This window comes from Gymnogyps californianus, chromosome 2 (assembly GCF_018139145.2).
Source record: "Gymnogyps californianus isolate 813 chromosome 2, ASM1813914v2, whole genome shotgun sequence".
In the NCBI taxonomy this organism is placed as follows: Eukaryota; Metazoa; Chordata; class Aves; order Accipitriformes; family Cathartidae; genus Gymnogyps; species Gymnogyps californianus.
This window is the reverse complement of record NC_059472.1, coordinates 159385441-159405043: the sequence shown is the minus strand read 5'-3', so window position 1 is coordinate 159405043 and position 19603 is coordinate 159385441. Positions and strand designations below refer to the sequence as shown.

The 19603-nt window shown below is 40.4% G+C and overlaps 1 protein-coding gene across 2 annotated transcripts in view; it reads left to right on the top strand.

The window, feature by feature from the left end:
- The window catches only part of DPP6 (dipeptidyl peptidase like 6), a 421969-nt gene that overhangs the window by 310324 nt on the left and 92042 nt on the right, over window positions 1–19603 (top strand). For both annotated transcript variants that reach the window (XM_050915790.1, XM_050915791.1), the window contains exon 7: window positions 6253–6334. In XM_050915790.1, the coding sequence (XP_050771747.1) occupies window positions 6253–6334 (82 nt within the window). The remainder of the gene's footprint in view (window positions 1–6252; window positions 6335–19603) is intronic.

The window sequence follows — 19603 nt, the reverse complement described above, 5'->3', positions numbered from 1 at the left end:
TAGAGATTTTGATCAACGGCTTGCAGTCCTCCAGCCTGCAGTACCATGACTCCTAGCTGTGTACCAGTCTCCGATGCATTTTTAAATCAGTTTTTGGAGACCTTCACTAGAAAGGCAAGCCTTTGCCATCATTTTACATAATTCCCAATGGAAGTTGGTGGCTCCTTTTCTTCCAAGTGATTGATTTTAAAGTGGTATTAGTATTGTGCAAGATTTTGCAGGCCCAGTACCAAATATTACATTGATGGATGCTTTACAGACACAGGCAGACTATAATCAAAAAGACCTCTGAGCTCATATTGTTGGCTTGAATCTGGCTGGATTGCCAAATTAGGGACAAATGTTTTAGATTCCCTTGCTTTTTGTCTTTTATGCTCTAAATCCATAGAATTTATTCATCTTGGACAAAATGGTTGGTGAGCTCAGTTGTTTTTACGAACAGCTGAATGATCTGATGCGTATCTGTAGCTGAAATTAATAAGTTCAAGTTGCTTTCATTACCTCCTACTTTTGTTCACTGAAAAATGCTGTAAGGAAAATATGTGTATGTGTGCGTATGTGCATTAAATATTTAATAGCGGACAAGCCTAGATGAATAAAAGAGCCTTCCCCATCTATTTAAGCACTTTTATTAGAATTCCAGGAGGATTCTTTTAGTTGCATCTTCTGACAGTCTGATTTCTTGATTATCTGTTCTGGCAAGTCTTTGATTCCCATTTGTATTATATTTTATTCTGTCTCACTGTGAGTCTCTGCAGGGCTGAGTATCTCCTGGGAAGCAATTTTCTTAATGGCACCTGTCTCCTCTTCTCCTTAGTGAATACTGACGTAAACAAGTCATTTAATTGTTTAAGAATGCATTTTTGCTTCTCAAGAAATGGCATTCCTGCTTTTTGGAAATCTCTCCCTCTTTCTCCAAGTCCTTATCTATGGTTCTTTGTACATTTATGAACACATATGTTTTACATGCTTTTATTTCTTTTTGCAAATTTTCTCCAGTGCACTTTTTTCTCATCATGCATCAAAAACTCTTAAATATTATGAAGTTTCCAGTTCTTTATAACCCTTCCAGATTTCTGCTCTACATGATGATTTATATCTCTTTTTCCTTTCCTTCTTTCTAAGGAAGAAGAAATCTGTCTGAACTGCTGTCTGATTTTACACTATTAAAAGTAGACATGAAGACACCAAGTTCTGGTGCTGAGACAGATAGTTTAGATGATAGATAGATAGTTTTTTTTATAGTTAACCATGAAAAAGGCTTAAAGTACTGTGAGCCGATGTGCTTAAGGCTGTTACCTTTCAAAATATTCAGTGCTGGCTTGATGCAAATAACAAGAGGGGATATTTCTGCCTTCCCCACAATTTTTTTAAACTGTCTTTATTTCTTCAACTTCTTTGCATATACTACTGAGATCTTAATATATTTTCTATATTTTCCAAAATTATGGCATAGTTAAGCAAGGAGGTTCAAAGTTTTTCTTAAGAACTCACTCCAGCTCATATACATAGTTTTGGTTATTTATTTAGAAGATGGACATGTCAGAGCAGCCTTTCATGCAAATTGTTGCATTTTTGCTCACATTGGCAGCATGTGCAAAGAATTTCCATACAAATCCTATTGTTGTGTATTTAAAATTAAAATTAAAAGTTATTACAACAGACCCTAGAAGAACAGCCTATACCATACCCCAGATTTTGACTGCTTTTTTCAGTTTCAGACTTTTTAAGTCTGGCATCGTAAAATATTTTTCTTGAAGTACAAGGAGCCTCTCCCTCAATTACAGTGGAAAATTTCTATTGTTTTTTAAGTTGCTTTTGAAAAACTTAATATAGAACAGTTTGTCATGTTTGTGCTCAGGAGGAGACTCAGTGCCATGAAGTCTCTGAGGGAAACTGGTCTTCTTTAGAATAGGAGAAAATGTCAGAAGAGGGAACACATAGATGTAAAAATTTCAGCAAAACCAGTACAATCTCTTTAAAACTAATTCCTCATTAATCACGGTGTTTTTTAAGGTCAAAACCAGGCAACCTGATATGATTGATTAGTTTGTTTTATTTTACATATATCTTCTGAGCTAAATTACAAGCAAAAATTATTTGGCAGACAGCACGCTAATTGCACTCAGGAATTTTCCTTATCCGGAAAATGTGAGGGGAGACTTTTTGGCAGAAAGCTTCATCTAAATGAGCAAATTTCACAATTTACTACTTCAGTAATGATTTTTTGAACGTTGTGCTGAAATCATGCCCATGTCTGGAGCAATTTAACAGCCTCTGGTCCAGACAACGTCATCTTAACGTGGAAGAGTTTATACAGCACCTGCTCCATCTTCTGTCTGGCCTAAAACAACATTATTATTCCCTTCTTTCCCAGGCTTTAAAATCAATCATTTTAAGAGGTGAAAGAAATAACGGCAACCCTTTAATAAGGCCTTGCCATTTCTTTGGCTGGAAATGAGGCTTAAGGTTCTTTTCTGTAAGGAAATATTGAAAACGGTGTGAGGATGCAGTGAACCTAGTTCTTCATGCAAACCAGTAACAGGAGATATAGAGACTGTCTTCAGAATAGCCCATTTCCAAGCCAACATCCTGCACAAATGAGCTCACAAGGGGAAGGCTCAGATCCAAACAAGCCCTAATTATGAGGGTCTGTGAGGAGCACTGGCTCTTTGGAGAGGCCGAGATGACCCATAATATTGATTGATTCAAGAAAAAAAACAGAGGAATTTTAAGCAGGGTGTTTTGGAGGAGAAGCAAGGGTGTAGCTATGGAGGACTATAGCTTATCAGCAATAACATACCTCCCAGAAGGAGATGACTGGCATGAGATCCCATTTATACAGCACTTGGAAAATGGACAAGTGCTCCTGGGATATAGGTGTGCATTTGGTCTGATTCCCTTAAGGGATTTTTACCAAGGAGAGCTAAAGGTCCAGAATAGTACGAGATAATCAGAAATGTGTTGGACAGCTGCTCTCCAAATGGGTTTTTCAGTTTGAAAATCACTAAGAGCTTTCCTGGGGAGAGCGGTAGAGGGTTGTGGCCATCCCTGTGGAGCAGCTGTGTAGACAACTCCTCCTCCTCTCTCTGTAGGTGATATAATGGGTTTGTAAAGGGGTTGCTTGGGGCTGCCAGGGAGGTAGTCCATGCATATTCCACCACAGACCATGCACCCAACGTAGCCTGAGTAAGTGTGTGGGAATCTGGTCTTTCACAGCAGGGCTCACAAGTAGGTGAACTCCATTTTCGTGGCACCTCAGGTTTGCTGACAGCCCGGTCTGCCCTGGCCACTGCTAATACAGCCCATCTCCAGATCATTCCTGCAGTTTCTTTGAAGCCTGCTAGATCAGGCTTGGCAAGGAGGGATGTCTTCTCAATCCCCTTGCACATGATGCTGAAGTTTCCTGCAGGTGAGGGAGTGAATGTTGCTACTCGAGGGAAGAGGATTCTCTTCAGAAGAGATGAGGAACAAGCCAAAATCTACCAAGAGGAAAATATCCATCTCTCAGGAGTGTTTGTCGGGGGAAACTAGGATCTTAGACTGCTTTCGTAGCCTGTGGTAGAAAAGAATAACCCACAGCATGAGGATGGATGCCTGGCTACCGCCTGCCTTCAGTGGTCTACATCACTGGACGTGCATGCTGTTACATGCTCAATATAGAGGCGGTTTATGGTAACTAAGTTTGTAAATCAGGCACCTCCAGATAAAATGCAATTCCATCAGTCAGCCTTTCTCTCTGCATATTTATCAAAAGGTTTCAAGACAAACAAACAAGATTTTGCTACAAAAGAATTTTCCCAGCCATTCTGAACAACTTAAGGAGCTCAGGAGATGCAATTCTATTTTTCCTCAGCCATACCAGAGAAAGGGAAGATGAGTTTGCTTTTATGTCTGCAGCAGAGCTCTTTGCTGGTAGATCGAATGGAGTGCTTTTCCTTCTGCCTTATCAGATAGCAAAGCTGGTTTATGCAGCATTTCTCATTGTGTTAGAGTTTGCCTCTTCTAAAAGATGATGCAGTGAGCAGAACTGACAGGACTTGTCTGGGCTCTGGTCTGAATTATTGGCTGAAATTGGTATGTCTGTCCCTTAGCTCCACCTGTGTTATCTGAAGCATTACAGGTTTGAATTCTTACAGTTTCTATAATCTGTTTATTTAGGGATGATATTTCCCCCTCTATTTGTAATATCTTGCTCCTCTTCTCACCATGGGTAAAAAAACTCAAGAACTAGATAGTTCGTTTGACAAATAGTAAAGTACTTCTTTTTTCTCCCATAAGAGGTTTTGATTTCATTCACTATTTTTCTCTCTTCCTCCTGCACTCAGGTTACTCTCTGTCAAGATAATCAAGAGAGCTAAACAAAGATATTGAGTCTTAACAGGAATAGCTGACTTGAAACTTAAGTAGCTAATGCATACAAGCTTGAAAAGATCCAGAAGAAGTTTTATGGCTGTTCTTCTTACTGGAATGGGAATTTTGTGGCTGCTATTAGTAGGAGTTCTGTACGAGAGTTATGTGTTCTCTTATCCATACCTTACAAAACTGACTTTAGGCTACCCACAAAGACACCTTCTGGTTAAAAACTATGAGAAGAAAAGATACAATTTTACTCCACTGGCAGCAGTTGTGGATGGCACTTTGCCTACAGAGCCAAAAGCTATCTGGGCACCCTGCAGTACGCTCAGACTTGAAGGGTTAGTGCTTCAACAAACCACTCTTGCCCCTCCACATTCCTAATGGATCCCATCTGCATCAAACCTGTCGTCTTGAGCACTTTAATTTTAATTGGCTCCATGGACCTCTTCCCAGAGGCCTTGCAGACATTATAGGTTATGGTTTATAACCACTGATACACACCTTCTAGCAGGAGAGCAGAAGTTGCTGTTCCAACTGCAGGAGTTATGGAAGGGGGAAACTGTAGGCATTGGTGTCCTCATCTAGGGTCTGCCCTGATTCTGTCTGGCCTTTGAACAGGAGTTCACAGGAAAAGCTAGTTTTTTCACATTGGAAAGACTGCACAAAATCAATTTCTAAACATTCCTCTTGCTGCTGTCTTTGGACTTGCTATCAACCACCCTAGTGCAGCGGGAATGTGCAGCCAAGGGAGTTTTTGCCTGAAAGGGCAGAGCCAGAGTGTAACTGTGGTACAGCACCGGGTCACAAAACAGGCAATAAAGAGAATTCAGTTAGTGTCTAATTATTGCATTCAGTTTTGTTCTGTTTTGAAAATATGGTCTGGAAAACATTGCCTTTAATGAAGAAATAAACTCTGTACAAGAAGAGAAGGCCTTTTGCTTAAAGGCTAGGCAGGCTTTGGCTTTTTTCTCTGGTTTTGGGTGATGTTGGCCTCAAATTGCCTTGTTATTCCTATCTGTAGACCAGTGATGATAATAACCTTACTTTTAAAAACAGTTTGAGATCTGCTAATGAGGCATACTTTATACAGGCTTTATTAGTGTTCTTGTTTGTAGAATATTGCTATACACAGAGTTGTAGCAATGTGACTTCAGAATATGTAATGTAATTATTTGTGCTGAGTATAAATACAGTCAAGGCAATGCTGTCTGTGCTGTGATAAAATGACATTATGCTTCTCTGACATTTACCAAAAAAGCCTCCTTTTTCTATATTGCATTTGCTATGTCTCACTGATGTTCTGCTACAAAATGAAGGTAATGGATGAAAGAACAAGAAAAGCATTTTGATTTTATTTTCTAAAAAATGAGACATTTGGTATTAACAGGAGTTTTCCCTTCGAAGCCAGGCTGCATATCAGTTGTTATACAGTTGCTAAACTTTTCTGCCATCATGTTCAAAGGAAAATTATTAGGCAGAAAAGCCATGGGGTGAAGAAGATAAAAGCATATTTTTCTTGTGGCAGTATAATTCAAAAATATAATTATTGTTTATCCTTTGTGGACATCATCAGTGTTGATAAATACAATTACTTTGTTTGCCATCCCTTGACTAATTCTTAAGGCTTAGGCAAGTCAGCAGTGGAACTAATGTGTTTAACTTCATATTAATAAGGAACAGAAATTGTCAGTTAAATACTTGATCTTACCAACGCTCGCTAGTGGTATAGTGCATACCTTACGGTAAAAAAATCTACTGAAATCTGGCACTAAATATTAGATGATTCCAGCTGAAAGACGCCTTACAATGTCATGGTGGATTTCCAAAGCAGGTGTGCACCAGCTTAAATAAGGACATTTCTGAAGCTGAAATCTTATTTTTCTCTTTTTGCAGGGATCCCCAGAATTTGTATCCCCCTGAGGTCAGCAATGCAAAGCTTCAGTATGCTGGTTGGGGTCCAAAAGGGCAACAGCTGGTAAGAGAAAGAACAAGTGTGCAAATGAATTTAGAGACCATGCTGCTATTGTTTGGAAGTAAAGAAAGAATAATTCTTTATTGACTGGTTTCTTGAAACCTGTGTGGTAGCTTCTAGCATCTTTATGGGGATTGTTTTATCACGTAATTTATTTATAAAATTCCCAAATATAAACATATATATTCCCAAATATAAAAATTGAAATTAATAAAATAAAAATTCCCAAATATATACATTTACTGCAAAGTAATTGTGTCTAAAAATGCAGAGAAAGAACACTTTATGGAAGCTCTTTGAGAGGATGCACCTGCTTGTCCCAATGTTGGACACAGGACAGATTATAGACGTAATAGACAGTATGATTTAGTTAGCATATCGTTGCTTCACAAGGGCATCTTCATACTTGCAAACTTGGCAGTAGGGATATTTTAATATTAGCAGCCCTGTTTGGAGAATGCATCTCTCTAGAACAGAGTTGCCCTGAATTTGACCTGTGGTTGTTTGCAAAATAGACAAAAGTAGAAGTGTATTCTGGAAAGTTTTCACAGCTGGCTTTTAAAAAAACCACTCGTCAGGGATTCATTGTGTTTCACGGAGCCTTTCATATTGCCACAATCCTGAAATCTCCAGTGTTTTGTCCCTCAGCCACTGCCATCTTGGATTTGCCCGTTTTTTAGAGCACGTATTTCCTGGCCAGATCCCCTGGCTTCGTTTCCTGGTGCAAATCCAATATGAAGGTTTTGCATATTCCAAACACTCTCTTTCTACTGTAACAAGAAAAGGAAAAGTGGCAACTTCTTTTTTGATATGGAATTTTTATACCAAGAAATGAGCTTTAAAAGCTCATTATCTGAGAAAATCTGGCATATGTCTCCTGTCCCCAGTCCTCTCTTGCAGATTTTTTGTCTGTGTCCTTAACTAGATTGTTTTCAAATTTTGTGATTTAAAAAATAGCAATAGGAGACATTATAATTGACAGTCTGCAAATCAGGTTGGAGGAAACATAACAGACACAGGAACAGGAAAGTGTCTCCTCTGCTCCATCAGGAAAATCAGGTTTGAGAGACTGATCGACCTCAAATCTGGTAGAAGTGGAGATGCAGCAGCCTTACCTCTATGCAAAATGACGTCTGAGGAGCTCATTTTTTTCATTGCACACGTTACATGCCCCACTTTCATCTTCTAACATGTGCCATTTCAAATTCCTTAGACTACTGCCCAACAGATCACTGCTGAGTAGTTTGTACCGATTCACAGAGATTGGGGTCTGATCATGACCAAACTCTATTTTATATTCATTGGTGAAGACCACTGTGATCTCGTCATTGGGCTTATGGCCAGCGGATGGCAATGTACAATCAGTTGGCAACGCATTATGTTCAAAACTAGAGACTACCTTCGGGACATGGCAAAGAAAGCAAAAACAGACCAGCAATTTTTTATTCACTCTTCACTAGCTCTTTCTATTTTAAGTCTAACAAACTGAGCTTCACAATGTATAGCGAAAGCTACATCTGCAGATTGAAAGCTACTGTTGAGTTGCATTACTGATTTTCTCCATTTCACAAGTGAATTTTCCTTTCTTTAATATAGTTTTGCTGTGAACTTGCGTGCCTTCAGCACCTTGAGTCACAGCATGTTATGGATTCACATTCATGTTAATTTTACCAAGCTGAATGGGTATACTTAACTTCCACCCTGGAAAGAAGATTTAACTTTTTTCATACCAAAGTCAAGACAGTCAGTTTACTTCCTCCTTTGCCTTCTCTACCAAAGTAACGTAACTACACAGAAAGGAAAAATATTCATATCAAAATGGACAAATTATATATACAACAGGACAGTATATACAGTCCAGAAGAAAGGTCTTCTTTACTCCCAGCTTTATCCTTTAATGCTGAAATAATTGATATCACTTTCCACCAATTTTTATTAAGAAATATACAGTGAAAACTTAATTCCCTAAGAATTCCCTAAGACATCAAGTTTAGTACATGTCCCTTCTGTGGGACGCATGGCAGATCTTTTTTTAAGGAAATTCAAATATTCGTGTTACTATTGAATTCCATATGAACCTTGGAAATATCTTGCAACAGTGGATTTGTTCTGTGTGTTTCTTTTTTTTTTTTTTTTTTGGCTTCCAAATATGTAAAATTCTTGGCCTGTAATTCAGCTGCATTCCCTATTCTTGCATTTGGAATCAGGGTAGGTGAGGAGAACCTCACTGGTAGTTTAAGTGTTATCTTGCATACCTCTAACATATGTGCCCTTTTGCTCTTTTTCTTGCCAGTCATTTACTTTAAAATAAAATTATAGCTGTAGTTTATAAAATAAGCAGGCTTTTACATGCATCGATATAATCTATTTATAGCTAATGATCGGCAGAGAATTGCCAGAGAAAAAAGAAGCTTTTTTTAAAAAAATCTACAAGCATTATAAATGAGATAGAGAAAATATACAATGCTCACTGTTCTGTATTTCAGGACTAATTGGGTTACTCAGAATATAATTGCCAGTGAAATTCGTGTCTCCTGTGGGGACAACATCGAGTGCAAATGCAGAGAAAAATTAAAGTCTATGTAAACTTGATAGTGTGAATGTGTCTGCTAAATGTAGGCTGGGTTGCGTTGCAGGAGAAGGAGGGAAAAAATGTCAAGTGGTATGGAAAGGAGTAACGTACTGGGAACCATGTGTCAGCTCTCCTGGTTCTAGGGGGTTACAGGGCCAAACACATGTTAGAGCATTTGAGGGTGGTCCGACAACTGCACTAAGGTACCCAAGCACGTGCCAGCTCCTCCCTCTGTGCACAGCCTGCAACCCGGCTTCATGCTGCGTCTCCCAGGAAAGGTGGGAGCAAAGGGTGGGTGGGTTTTGCATCACCTTGAAGATACACCAATTTTCAGGAAGTAAAAAGCTTTCCCCTTGAAATCTCCTGGTTTGTTCTTCTTTGGCAACACAAAGGAGAGGCAGGGCAGGAGAGTAAGAGGTTTTGGTTCTGAAATTTTTTATTCTCTTTGTAGCTTCTATTTCATCCTTCCTAGGGGAATTTTTGGTCACTGTGTCTGACCTCTTTCTCTCTTGCATGTCTAATCATTAAAAAAAGAAACAAAACTGAAACAGAAGCAGCCTGAATGATCTGCATTCTTTGCAAATAAGTATAAACAGTAGAACTTTCCCAGGAGCAATTTTCTATTTATTTTGTTTTCTTTTGTCCTTACTCATTAAATTATATGCCGATTTTTAGATGATGAACTCCTCAGAGCATGGTTCTTGGCTTCTCACTAGCTTGCAGAGTGCCACACATGCCAACAGAGCTGTATAAATAATGACAGATACTGGATCTGAGAAAATCTATGTCAGACGATCAGAATGCAAAAAAGCCCTCACTTCTGGCACCTTGGAAAAATGCTTCACCCTTTCTCAGATCTCAGCCAAAGTCTTAACAAATTAAGTCTTCCAAAGCTGTTAGAAGAATTGGGCCCTTACCAGTATGAGCTCCTGAGTCAACAGAAAGAGAGCCACTAACTTCAGTGCAAGAGGGAACACATTTCCTAAGTGTGGCTGTTGTTAAAGGGCTCATTCTTCTCATTTGTCCTATGACATGAGCCATCATTGATGCCTTTGTAGAATGAGAGAAAAACACTGTTAAATTGGAATAGCAGTGTGATATATTCACTTTTTGTGGGTGTAAATGACTATGCAAAATGTCTATGAAAAAAATCCATCCTTTCTGTGGTGCACCTGACAGCCCAAAGTCCCCCTTAGTATTTGATGGCATCAGCTCACTAGCCTTCAGCATGGTGCTTGGTAGTTTTCAGTGAATAGGCTGTATTATCCTCAGTTTGTGTGATACTTTCTAGCAATATGAGGATGTTGGTGGCATGACAGGACCGCAAAAAAGTGTTAGGCTGTACCTTTGCACTGTTCTGTGTATGCTTACTTTTGTAAAAATCTTCAGTCCTTAGATTTCCTCTCTTTTTCTGATCTTGCCATTTACGACTCAACAGCTACCCACTTTTGGAGTTTCAATTCTGCCACAAAAAAGCTTCTGTTAATTGATCTTGTTGGAAAATTTTACCAGTTTCATCACATTACATCTTTTAGAGCGAGGTTCTGCCCACATGCAGAGGGCTCACTTGAGGTTTCCGTGGTATACTTGCCCCAATAGTATCTATGCAAAGGTTAATAGTTGCTATGACCCTGAACTCAGTTTTCATAAAACTTGTGTGGCTGACAGGCTTGGATCCCTCTATTTATCTAAAAAAATAAGTACAGTGTGAAGAGGTTTCCTTTGCTGGTTTGCTTGGCAGCATGGCTGAAGTCAGGGAGTGCTTCAGGAGCAAGAGACTGTCTAGTGCATATCTGTAGCTGAAGTGCTCAAGGAATCCAGAAAAGCTGAAGTTTTCAGGAGGCTTTTATCTAAGTTATCCAAAATGAGCGCATCCAGGTTCAAAATATTTGCTTTAAGGACAAGCTAGGTATATACGTGGGCCCTGTTGTCAAAAGGAAGGAGCAAGCAGTAGGACTGCTCTAATAATGTGCAGTGAATATTTGCCTGTGTTGACAGCACTGAAGTACAGTTCACAGGAGTTGTTAAACTCCAATTTCAAAAGCAGAAGAACTTCTGCTGTGCTGCTATTTTCCTTTTTTTTTAATCAGAATCCGTAACAGCCCTGACAGATACTAATGATAATGGTGACACATCAGATGCTGGGGGAAGCAGTTCTGCAGAACTTTAGAGGCAGCAGTTATAATTCAAAAAAATCTCTCTCATAGATCATAGTATTTATTCTTCAGCAAAGACAAACATTTTTTGAGGTTCTCCTGGCTAGCCAGTCTTTTACTGTTTCCACTATTTCTTTAACGTACCAAAAACATACAGGAAGAGGATTATAGTTACTGGAAGTTTTGTATGCCCTTGCACTTACTGCAACCCCACAGAATGGTCAAAATTGGTTTCTCCAGCATTCATAGTCAATAACCCTTTTCCAGTGTTTTTTTTTTCCTGCTTTTGGAGCAGGAACTAACTTTTATTCTTGTAGACTATGCAGCAATCAAGTCTATAATTGGTTCTAAAGTGATAGAAGTTATGTTTCACAGCAGGTGCAGAAGTTGCATTAAGAAATCTCTATTTCAGTGAAATGCAAATACCAGGAAAAAAAGGAGGAGCAAGTCTTTCAGCCCCTACCACGTTAGGGCTTTGCAGGTGCCCTCAAACAGTGAATGCTAATGCTGGTGAACAGCTTATTGTCATACATACTACTGTTTAAAAAGTGCAATACGATTAAGAGAAATGTTGGATTTCCTTCATATATAAAACATTTGAATGATAGATCCTGCCGCACAGGGCCAGAACCTATCCACCTCATTAGCTGTTATAAATTTTTTTAACGCTGTAGCACACTGGCTTGCCAACTAGGATATTTAGATGCAAAAAAGCTGGTTCAGTGATGACACCTGGAACTAAACTGGAGCGACTCCTCTAATTAGCAGGTTTTTCCTTGCCTGAATTTGTGCCTGTCATGCCGGCTTAATTCCAGGCAGAAGGGCTGCATAGCTATCAAGCGAGGAGGACCATTTTCACAGGAGGTACTGAATCATCTGCTGTTGTTCCTAATCTTAGCAGGACTTTTGAACTGCTGGGTGTATAATTGCTGTAGGTCTATTTGTCTCCACCATTATTTCATAGATTTTTACATCATTATTTTCAAGCTGCTGTTCTCTCACCTTTTCATTTTTGCGATGACATCTGAATCAATGTTTAGCTGTGGTCTGCTGTATGTAATTATCCTGGCTTGGTTATCTTGCTAGTTGCAAGGAAGAAAAGCCCCCCCTCACCTTCCTAATGTTTATATAAGCCCTATTTAAGCATGGTGAGGGATGTTCAGACAGCTTTTTACATGGTCCCTGCATTCTGGGAAAACAAGAGTTTCAGAATAATGATGTGCTCTCTCCGCCTCATCCCCTTTTCCAGTGTCAGAATATGATTTTTTTTCTTTTAGGAAACCCCAGTAAATATATTACACGTACACTGAATACCTGGATAGGTTACTCTCGTTGGGAATTCCCTTTCCCCTCTCCACCCATTTTATTCAAAGAATTCCACTGGAAAAGTGTTGTGTTTGTTTTTCCCTTTGATGCTCTGCTCTTTGGTTACAGTGGCAATAGTGTCCTATTTTTATTTTCGCACATCCTTGTCATTTCCTTTGGCACCAGCGGGCTTGATGCATTTGGTCCTCGTTCACCAAAGGGAAGCTTTGGCACAGTCAGTGTTATGAGCTCTGCTGAGAACGGTTGTGTCCCTTCCCATCTCAGCATTCTTGGTACTGCATTTTCATCAGTGGCAAAAGAGCAAGAGATTTCAGATAATTGAAGATGCCACAATAAATGTTACTGAAAGAAGATATAGGTGATTTTATTGTAAATAAGATGTTGCTCTTTTTGTGGGCATGAAAGATTTCAGAGGAAAAAATGAAATTGATTATTTGCCATAGAAGTTTTACCAATAAATCAGAAAAAAAGTTACTGCTCTTACATCCAAATATGAGGCATAGGATGACGGAGTGTGTAGGGCATTGCCCCTGGAGATGAGACACTGCCATAGGCTTCCTCTGTGACTTCATATATGTCACTTTGTTTTCTGGTTAAGTTACATCATGAAGATGGCAATATATTCCTATATACCTTACAGTGGACTTACAGAATTAATGTATTAAATGTTGCGGACAGTCACACTCTGCATTAAGGAAACTGAGTATGTACCTACAAGAAATGCATGCATTGATGGTCTTGCTAGCTGAGAGCGATTCACCATCTTGTTGAACTATAGGGCAAGTACTGAATTCTCTTCCTTTATATGTTACCGCATTTTGTTATATGCTACTGCAGTTGCATAAAGTGCAAAATTCCTAACAGTGCAACACTGTAGTGTAGGGTCAGTTCCACTGAAAATAATTCCCTCCTGTTACAGAGATCTAAAATGTGGATATTCCTTTAATTTCAATTGTGCTTTGTAGATATTGAACATGTATCTTGTGTTAAGGGCATTTTTCATTTCAGAGATCTAATAGCTAGAAGTATCTACTTTAGGTCTGCGCATAAGGGTTTCTGGCATCTTACAAAACCATGGTTGGTAGATTACGTGCATTGAAATAAGTACTTATGAAGAGTGTTGTTCTTGGAAAGCTGCTATTTTGTGCCATGGAAATGGTTACCTTTTACTTTAGATAGCAGCAGTCATTGGTGAGAGTATGATTAAGTGACAGATGTTAGGATGCCACAAGCAGGACAAAGCAGTGCTATCTAAGGGGCTGTGGAGTAGTTCACCTTCGTTTGTGGTGGTGGTCTCTCCTTCCCCAGAAACTGCCATTTGTCAGAGCCATGAGAAAGCTTCAGGAACAATTCTGTTAGCTCTACTCTTCAGCTGCTGGAATAGATGTTGATCATTTCTATTACTAAACATTGTATTAAAGAGGAATATTACACTGACTAGCTCACTGTCCAAGGTCAGATGCGTACCTGGAGGAACCCTGAATCCCAGTTGCCAGTTTCCTTATTCTGACAAGTAATCTCTGTGCTCTCCTTAGCCAGATATTCATTCTATAACAAAATAAAATATTTAAAATGAAACACTGTATCATTTCACATTAAATAATCTAATTTATAGTGATGCTTTACATAACCATCGGCAATATTAGGTTACAGAATACCAGATAATCCATCAAGAGGAACTTAAAAGCAGAATTGGAGTCCCATACTAACTGGTACATTTACTGATACATTCTTTAACATAACAAGGCAGTTATAAATTAAAATAACCCCATTAGAATCCAGGGCAAGGAAATCCAAGCAGACATGGTTCTCTTTGTTGAGGTGAAATAAACCCTCTTTTGTTCCCTGAAGAACAGAAAATGGCACAGCGTATTTTTCTTGAAACATATATTTTTAGATCTCCAGAATCATGATAATTGCTTATTTGGCTGGACTCTGGCAGATTCTAGGTGTGATTAGAATCCGTATGTGTTGTGGACTAGCCTGCTCACAGAATACCAATGGAAATGCACAGCTTTTGTAATGATGCAATGTCAAAAATGTAGAGAATCTTGTAGAAACCTGAGAAGAATATTAATGCACTGAAGGACTTAAGCTGGGAGAAGCAAGACAAAAAATCTCTTCTGTGCCCAATTTAAAAGGAGAAAAGTTTGGGAGTGTGTCTCCAGATCACAGAATTCAGTCGTTACTCCTACAGTCCATCATATGGGACTTTATCTTGAGTATCGGTTTTGCCAATTTTGGATTGTCTCTAAGGACCTTAAAAAACACAGGATCTTACAAATTCTTCTGATTTCCAAAGGAAGCCTTAACATTTCTTGGAGAAAAGGTCTCCAGACTTTACTGAATACTGTAGATACACCACAAACGTGATTTAGTAAGAATGATATTCTTAGAAAAACCTTAACTGTTCCTAACAAGGAATTGCAATATATAGGCTTTATAGAACATGCTTAATAGCTAAATAATATTACTTGCAGCAGATCCATATTTTCTCTGGACTTTCTTTTGCTGCTGATGTATCTGTAGAAGCCATTCTTATTGGCCTTCATGTCCCTCACTGAATTCAGCTCCAGATGAGCTTTGGTTTTCCTAACCCCATCCATGCACGATCAGACAATGCCTCTATATTCCTCCCAGGTCACCTGTCCCTGCCTCTACCTCTTGTATACTCCCTTGTAATGTTTAAGCTGGGTCAGGAGCAACGTACTCATCCACACAGCCCTCCTGCCTCCTTTGCTTGGTTTCGTACACATCAGAATGGACCATTCTTAAGCTTGGAGGAGGTGATACATGAAAATCCAACAACTTTCCTGGACCTCTTTTCTCTCCAGGGCTCTATCCCATGGGGTTCTTCCAAGCAAGTCCCTGAACAGGCCAAAGTTTGCTCTCCTGAAGTCCAGCGCTTAATGCTTTTGGCTATGATATTTCCTCTCATGATCCTGAACTTCGCCACCTCATGGCGTGTGCAGCCGAGGCTGCCCCCAGATTCCACCTTCCCCTGAAATTTCTCCTTGTTTGAAAGTGTGAGGTCCAGCAGAGCATCTCCCTTCATCAGCTCCTTGATCACCTGTGTCAGGACCTTGTCATCAATGCCCTCCACAGACCTCCCGGGTTGCTTGTGCCCAAGTTGTTTTCCCCCCAGCAGATAATGGTTAAGGTCCCCCATGAGGACCAGGGCATTTGAATGTCAGGCTTCCTCCAGTTATATGAAGAAGGCCTCATCTCCTTCTTCCTGACTGGTCAGTTGGTAGCAGACATTCACCACAACATCACCTGCATTGGTCTGCCCGCTAATCCTGAACTATAAGCTCTCATCTGGCTCTTCATGTGTCACCAGGCAGAGCTCCATGCATCTCTGCTGCTCTCTCACATAAAGGGAAACTCGCCCTCCTCAGTGTCCCGGCCTGTCCTTCCTAAAGAGCCTGTATCCTTCCATCACAGCACTACAGTCGTATGAGCTGTCCCACCACATCTCCATGATCCTATTGAGACTGTAGCTTTACAACTGCACACAAATCTTGATTCCTCCTGTTTATTCCCCACGCTGCATGCGTTAGTGTACAGGCACAGAGAGGCACCCAGCTGTGATGGTTTCCCAGGAAAAGTATGAAAGCTTTCCCCATGGAGTTGTGTGCTTACCTTCTCCTTATTTTTGTGTGTTGTTTGAGGTGTGCCTCCTTCAGCCCTGCTCACCAGAGTCTCTCTTGTCCACATCTCCCTTTTCTGGCCAGCCTGGTCTACTACTTCCTTGCCTGACTGTGGGCCATCATCTCCCTCCCCTGTTGTTCTGGGTTTAAAGCTCTCCTCCTCAGGCAGGACAGAGCCCCCAGCCCCAGAACCAGGGCACTGAACCTGGTCTGTAGCTGCAGATCTGTCGGCAGAGCAGGACCCTTTCTCACGGTGCCTGAAGTTACCAGCTTCCAGCCTCCGCCTTCACAGGAGTGTCCATTTACCAGCCCAGTCAGCTCAGACTCTGCCTGCCCCTCCTTTCACGCAGGGTCTCAGAGCGGATCCTTCAACATCCTTTTTGACACCTCTGATGTTGCAGAGTCTTCTGACCTTTTCCCACTGCTCTTTTACTTACTCCACCCATGCCCACCTCCTGCAGGCAACGTGATCATCTCCCCCAGCCCCAGAGAGAAGTCACCCCCAGACCTGGAGAGCCGCATCCTCTCTCGGGAGCTCTTAAATGGAGCCTAGACACTGTTCATAGAAAAAGAAAATATTTCCTTATTTGAAGACATGAAGGAATGCTTTTCCATTCTCTCTGACTTCTAGTCTCTTTGTTGATCACATGCAATGAAAGCAAAATCAAGTTCTTAATGTTTATTTTACAAGGGATATTAGCAATTTCCAAGATATATGGCTAAAATCAGGAGATTTGCACAATTTACGAGTGGTGACTCTTCTGCACTTCCTTTCCTAGATATGTAATCAAAACCACTGAAGGCAGCAGATTTTTCATTTGTCTTTTACAGTAACTCTGACAGTTTTCCTTTGCAGAATCAATTACATTTCCTTTCACTGCATTGATTTCCATGCAGTTAATCTCTTACACTACTGATATCAGATGCGTACAAGCCTTCGATCTCCAACGAGAAGTCATGAATACTGGTTTTGATGTGTTTATGGATCAGCACGATTCTTATGTGCATCAATCTGTACTACTGTATTCTCTGGTTTTAGTGGTCCCCTGGAGTGTTTTCAGCTTCTTTGTCCTGAAAGCCTTCCTGCAGAATCATTTTAAAACTGGTGTGGTCCTCACTTTGGTCTAAACGTCACCTTTGCCCATCTCTGGGCAGGGTAAAGTTGAATTAAAGTAAGCCTTATCTATTTGTTGCATACCTTCAGAAACTGCTATGTCTTCTAAATCCTTGGCTTGAAAAGGAGTTAGCTGCTTACTTTGAATTAAAGCAAAGATAAACCCTGGTATGAAAAACTGAAACTGTAGCCTTTTCTGTCAATAATTTATCACGATGTGATTCTCTGCAATATGTTGATCGTGTGGAAGAGTTTCATTGGTTCATTACTGGTTTTAATAATGACATTTTGGTTTTGTAAAGAAAAAAAGTTTATTTAAAAATTCTTTATCTCACTCCTCCATCATAATTGTTATCTCTCTCTTTCCTAAATTGTGAACATGAACCATTTGATGGAGAGAATGAAAATATTTTGAAGTTTTTTGTCTTACATCTTTTTTCCCACCTGCTATCAAGCTATATTTAAATGGCAACAAGAAAAGTCTAATTAAAATACTAGCTTTTATTATGTAAGCTCACTGGTGAGGAGCAGTTTATGGTTTTATTACTCTTTTTGAAGAACTGATAAGAGTTGGCGTAATCATGTCATATGCATTAAGAACAACACTCATGACAGAATGCATTAATGGAAGTTATTTGAACATCAAAGTTTGCATTTTATGAAGTTCAAAAGAAAAAATTGGCAGAGTATTCATTAAATAATGCATAGTCAATCAGCAACAAGCTTTAGAACTGATCTTGAACTGATCACACATTTTTCTGCTGCAGTTGATGTAAGAACGATAACTGCAAAATGCCAAGACCTTTCCAGTACAATGCTCGTCAGATTTCCTTGATATCCCGAAGTGAAAAAACAATTATCATATCTGCTTCAAGATGCTGCATGGACAAGGATGGGCATGCTAATTCTCTGTAGTAAGGACGAGTTTTCACTTGGACAAAACAGCAGGGAATCTTTCTCTCTTTGTAGTTTTTCATTTTCAGAGTCCTCAGCTTCCAGGTTTCATATGGCAGTGGAAGAACAAAACTGGCTTGAGAAGGTCTATCTCCAAAATATTTGGATGGAATCAGAGAGCACTAGAAATGGAGGGGAGAAGGGAGAGGTCTTTCTGTGTGTGCATTTCCAGGAAGAGCTTGATCATGCTCCAAACTATTTGTGTTCGTGATCTGGCATTTCCAAACCCCGGTTACATGCTGTGACTCTGTTGCAGACCGCAACCAGTTACTTAGCATATAAATAAAGAGGTAATACTTTTCTACTTTCTGGACATATTGGGAAGCCGAATCTGTGTATTTTCCTGAGGCTTTCAGACTAATGTGATGTGTAACACCGTATAAATATGTAGATAGTTAATATACAGTTCAGCACAAAACATTCCTATCATTGACACCCAAAAAAAATGAATAGACGTTAAAAAATTTTAAGGAAGTATCTTACACTGAGAAGTTAAAAAAAAGTCCTTGATTAAACTGTGGGACTGTTGTGGTGGGTTGACCTTAGCTGGCTACTAGATGCCCACCAAGTTGCTCTATCACTCACCCTCCTTAATGGGACTGGGGGAGAAAATACTATGAAAAGCTCATGGGTCGAGATAAGGACAGGGAGATCACTCACCAATTACCGTTATGGGCAAAACAGACTCAACTTGGGGAAATTAACTTAATTTATTGCCAGTTAATTGTAACAGACTGGGATAGTGAGAAATGAAACAAAACTAAAACCACCTTCCCTTCCCCCCAACCCTTCCTTCTTAGGTTCAGCTTCAATCCCGAGTTCTCTACCTCCTCCCCGCAAGCGGCGCAGGGGGATGGGGAATGGGGGTTGCGGTCAGTTCGTAATGCTTCATATCTGCTGCTCCTTCTTCCTCACGCTCTTTCCTTGCTGTAGCGTGGGTCCCTCCCACAAGAGACAGTCCTTCACGAACTTCTCCAACATGAGTCCTTCCCACGAGCTACAGTTCTTTATGAACTGCTCCAGCGTGGGTCCCTTCCATGGGGTGCTGTCCTTCAGGAACAGACTGCTCCAGCGTGGGTCCCCGACAGGCCACTGGTGCTGCCAGACATCCTGCTCCTGCGTGGGCTCCTCTTCACAGGCCGCAGGTCCTGCCAGGAGCCTCCTCCAGCTCAGGCTCTCCAGGGCCTGCAGCTTCCTTCAACGCGTATCCACCTGCTCCACCGTGGACCTCCGTGGGCTGCAGGGGAACAACTTGCATCATGAAGCTGATTTCTGCTCCGGTGCCTGGAGCACCTCCTCCGCCTCCTTCTTCACTGACCTTAGTGTCTGCAGGGCTGTTTGTCTCACACTTTCTCACTCCTCTCTCACATCTGTTGCACAGCTTTTTTACCCTTTTATGAATATATTGTCATAGAGGCACGACGAACGTTGCTGATGGGCTCAGCTTTGACCAGCAATGGGTCTGTCTTGGAGCCGTCTGCAACTGGCTCTGTCCGACAT